At 31.9% G+C, this 5,000-nt stretch overlaps 1 protein-coding gene across 1 annotated transcript in view; it reads right to left on the bottom strand.

Moving 5' to 3' along the window:
• The window catches only part of Rab4 (RAS oncogene family member Rab4), an 18,051-nt gene that overhangs the window by 702 nt on the left and 12,349 nt on the right, over positions 1 to 5,000 (bottom strand). Inside the window, exon 6 of the mRNA XM_043015412.2 lies at positions 1 to 4,632. This exon is cut by the window's left edge and continues 702 nt beyond it. Coding sequence (XP_042871346.1) covers positions 4,502 to 4,632 — 131 coding nt within the window. The 3' untranslated portion in view covers positions 1 to 4,501. The remainder of the gene's footprint in view (positions 4,633 to 5,000) is intronic.

The raw sequence follows: 5,000 nt of genomic DNA, 5'->3' as shown, positions 1-5,000 counted from the left end.
TTACATATATCATATACCTGAAGCATAACAAAAATAATGAAAGACTGATTTAATTATATAAATCATACATTACACCATTTTTATAAATAAATAAGCAGTCAATAAATAATGTTTAGCAAATAAAGAAATATCGTGTTCATTATTCCTAAAATTACAGGGCAACAATTTCTTTCATATACAAACAAAAATTAACTTCATGATTATATATATTCTATAATCTAATCATTGCCTGAAAATTGCAAAATACACAAATTGCAATAATTGGAATGAAAAACCAGAGATAAATATGTTGGTGAAATATAAATAAAAAACAGTAAAAGGGTTTAAATTAAAATTTCAGACTTCTTTTCTTTTCATATAATATTGCAACATATAATAAGCTATACCAAGAGGAAAATCATGAGATTCTGGCTGAATACTATCTGAAATAATACCTGAAACACATGAGAATAAACTATCAAGGACATTTAAATTCCTTGCTGAATTTTGCAAATGAAAATTCTATCCCACAATGACACAGAACATAAACTTTGAAGCTAATACTTCATAAGTCTCACCATAAGCAAATGTCATGAACTGATCATTGAATCCCATCTTGAGTGAGCAATATCACTATTTTTTTCTAATACAAATATTTTCATAATAAAACAAGAGATATCAAATTCTACATGATCCAATAAAAGACAATCTAGACCTTAAGTATCACTCCAAAGCAGACAGAGCAGACTGGAAATAAAATAAAACAATTACACTGATACATACTCACTTGTACACCAAACACTTGTATACAAACAAACAAAAAACACACATGCCCAGATCCAATTTCAAAACTACATATGTAAGTAGAGAATATAAAGGAATCTGTTAAGACTCATCACTGTCAGCAGTTGTATCTTTAAAATAATATAGCACATCAAATTATGTAACAAACAAAATAACAAATAAAAGAATGGGTAAGCATGTTATATCATTTTCAATGTACCTTTTATTTCACTTGTATATTCTGTATCATTGAGGATTCATATGAAAGCATATTCAGGATTTCAGATGCCAGAAGTACCTGTCTGTCCCACTTCATCTCTGCGGATGTTGTCCTTCTAACCTGTTCGAACTTCTTGCTGTGCTGGATTTTTGCTATTTCCACCACATATCAGAATAGCTATAACAATAAAATAAAATGTGCAATCACAAATTGCACTTTATTCTATTATTTTCAGTGTGTTTTTTTCTTTTCTATTTTTAAAGTAATCACTTACAGAAGTGGTTTAATGCTTGCTAGTACGACAGCTACAATAAAACTACTCTTTGTTCTTATTAGATTAAATGGAAGAAGATCAGGATTCTAGCCTCAGTAGAATTTCTTAAGCATTAATTTTAGTGCTAATATAAAACTTGGATAATTTCTCATATTTTGTATGATTGTATTGTTATCCAAACAGAAATATAGAATATCAAAAGAGTGATTATATGTTAAAACAGTTTAAAGCTACTTACAACATATTTCTATGGAAATATGCTTACAGTTCCAGAAGCGAACTTCTGAGCACAGAACATTCCAACCTCAATGATATCAGTGCTTTTTGTTAAAACAAATCAAAGATAAATAATACTTCAAATCAACCGCAGGACAACTATAATGCAAATTGGATAAAATTAGTACTTTACACAAATTGCATGTAGGACAGTAACCAAATTCTCTAAAATAACACTATCTCATCATACTGATATCACTGGAGAGAAAGCACCATATCAGAATTGTTGAAATGGAGTCCACTTCATGCACAAGAAACACAAATACAAATGATGCTTTGTCCCTTGGCATATTTCCTTTCATCAATATTTTTCTAATGTACGACTGTGACCTACAAAGGAAGGTTCCTTAGGATAATGCTCCATGAAAGCATTTCCAGATACATGATCTGAAGGGACTGTAATATAACTTCTCTGTGACTTCAATACCTACCTACAATTCATTATATATAATAAGATATGATAACATAAAATAACTACATCCAAAAAATAATTTAATTATTTAAATAGCACTATACACTGAAAGCTAGTAATGTATTAACTTCTAGGCTTTGTTCTCATTCATAATAATTATTCAAACTGTGAATATACAATTGAACTAAATAACTTTAGCATTTACTAGCAAATCAACATCTGACTGGCCATAACGTATTCGGAACCAAACATTAACATATCAATTATCATTCCACTCTGTGTGCAAAACCATTGTTGAACAATATGTCTAATGCTAGCAAAAGCCACTTTGACATGAGCTGATTAATAGCTGAAAAATCATTCAGGCCTTCTAGGGCAATGCACCTTTCAAGCATAATTATATAAAATTACATTGCCTATTAAACTTCCACTCCTTGTCACTTTGTAATTCATACACAACATAGCCTTCTCCAATAAGAAACTCACAAATCATATCACAGCAGTTCAAATCCTAGAGCAAAACTTAAGATTACATTATTTATCTGCTTTATAAATTCTTGAATTTGCTTGTCATTACCTGGGCATCCCTCACATAACCCACTTCTGTGTTTTCTCTGGAGTCATTATAATAACTTAAATCTACCTCACATCTGTTCTGAACCATATAAATAAAATAAAAGAATCTTTCTATATTTGCCTAAATATGGATTACTTAATCATTACACACTTCACCTAGCACATCTATTATACAGTATGCAGCAAATATGCCTATTGATGGTGTTATTTCCTCTTTTGTCGTTTCTTACAAAGGAAGAAATTTAAAGAAGAGGCATGAAGTCTTGAAACAACATATAAAAATGCATAATAACATATATAAATAATGTAAGACATTCACAACCATCAACCCAAGATATAACAAAAACAAGAGAGAGCATTATTTATGATCAAGTGGCCACATATATCTTCCATATATGTCACTGCAAATAAAATATGAAATGGAAGCTAGTATGATGGATAGGCCTACATTTATAAATTGCTATTCATTATCAAAATCCTATCATAATATGCCTTACAAGTGTGCCATAAACAACTTGATATTCAAAAGTGCATAATCTTTTCAATATTTATTCATAAAACAAAGAACTTCATGCATTTGAAGAGCAACAGCATTTTGAAGAAATGTGTTGAGTTTCATCAATGGCATTTTTACTATATATCAAAACAACTGATTATAGAGGCACCCTTGTTTCCAAACAATATTCTGTATCCATCATTTGCCACTATTAATTATCAAGTATTATGAAAGAAAAAGAAAGAGATAAATGAGATTAGAAGTAAACATAAAATAAGAAAGAATGAAAAAATGATAATGAGAAAGAGAACAAGAGAAAGAGAGAGCACTGAAAAGAGGGGAGAAGAAAAGAGAAGAGAGGTGAGAAGGCAGGGGGGAGGAAGAGACAAGGGAGCAAACAGCTTTATTTCGTATATGACATGGTGTAACTGGCATGTGCTTTCATACTCTTCTTTTACCACTGCTTAAACCAACTCCTGTTGCAAATATCTGCAACTTGAAAGTCTTCATAACATTTTCCACAAACTTATTATTTTCATATATTGCAAAATCCAGAGATAATTATTTTATGCTGACATTGGACTGGTTAAAATATACAAGCTAATGACAATGCTGATAATAATCATAATTATAATTATAATTATGTAACTCAGTGCACATCAAGCACACACATAAATAAATAAAATACAAGAAAAGAAGGCTAGGCAGGGTAATTTAGGCCTACATGTTTTGAGAGAAGTAGCCACATGCCAAGCAGAAATTACAGTTTTCTTAACATGATTCTCAAGAAAACCAGATTATTGCAAGAATGTACAATTCAATGAAAATATACATTATATATATATATAAACATCTAAGTCAACAAAAGAAAATTACCAAATATGTAAAATGTGTATATAGTATATAGAAAACATATGTGTAAAGAAACAGTGTTCAAAATCCTTGGTATATCAGTTAGGGTACACACACATAATTTTCATTTCCAACAATCATATAAAAAATGACATAGGAAAGACTGAAAGAAAGAAGAAAAGAAAGAAGTTAGGCCCTAAGCAGAGTGTAAACAACAAAAAGTTTTTTTTTAATATTGCATTTCAATGGGAAAAGCAATGCATAGCAAAATAATCCCTGATTTTAAATTGGCCCCAATCACACCCCCTTGTATCCTTTGACCACAAAACGTTAAGAAAAAAAAAGAAGTATATCATGTACTCTTTCAGGTTTACATAATGAGCAATTTCAGTGCTGATTACAAGACATTTCTACACTGCTTGTGATCCACCACAAAAATAATGCTCTCTGTCACATAATATTTTCAAAATAAAACATACTGCTAATACTTTCACATCTGACTGTAGTGTATATCTGTCGTGGTAGCACATTGCCCTTTGAAGACCTCCACAATCAAACTGCTCAAATTTAAACAATCTTTGCCATAACAAACTCTCATAGGATCCAAACATACATATACCTACTCATCGGCCTTCAAATCCTACATGAGGAGCCCATGCACTCAGCTCCTGCTTTCGAGCGCTGACTATTTGCACGATTAAGGCGGCGAAGAGTGGCATCCCCATATTGGATCCCCGAGCCAATCCTCTCTGGGTCCAGCTCACCTGTGGGAAAAAAACAGTGACTGTATTAATAAAGTATTGCCTTCTGAATTAACCCTCTCTGGACGAGTGGCACACCACGGGTACCGCGCATTCAAGGCCCGTTCGCAGGGTGCCGTTATATGGCGTCAATCATTTAACTGATTTAGGCCTATGCGTTCGAGAGCCCCAGCATTACAACATGCAAGGCTGGAATGTCCCCGGCATGAATGGGTTAAGAAAACAAAACTGATATCCAGTAATATCGAGAAATTACTTTCGAGGAACAGTCTATTATTTCCAAACTTATAGTATGAAATATGAGTCCATAAATGGTATAATAGCATGCTCATACTAATTACTTTAACACCTGAAGAAATAAATAGCTTGTG

This window comes from Penaeus japonicus, unplaced genomic scaffold (assembly GCF_977035675.1).
Source record: "Penaeus japonicus unplaced genomic scaffold, GWHDUDI00000001_assembly GWHDUDI00000010, whole genome shotgun sequence".
In the NCBI taxonomy this organism is placed as follows: domain Eukaryota; kingdom Metazoa; phylum Arthropoda; class Malacostraca; order Decapoda; family Penaeidae; genus Penaeus; species Penaeus japonicus.
Note: the sequence above shows the minus strand (reverse complement) of the source record. Positions and strands in the feature narration are given on the sequence as shown.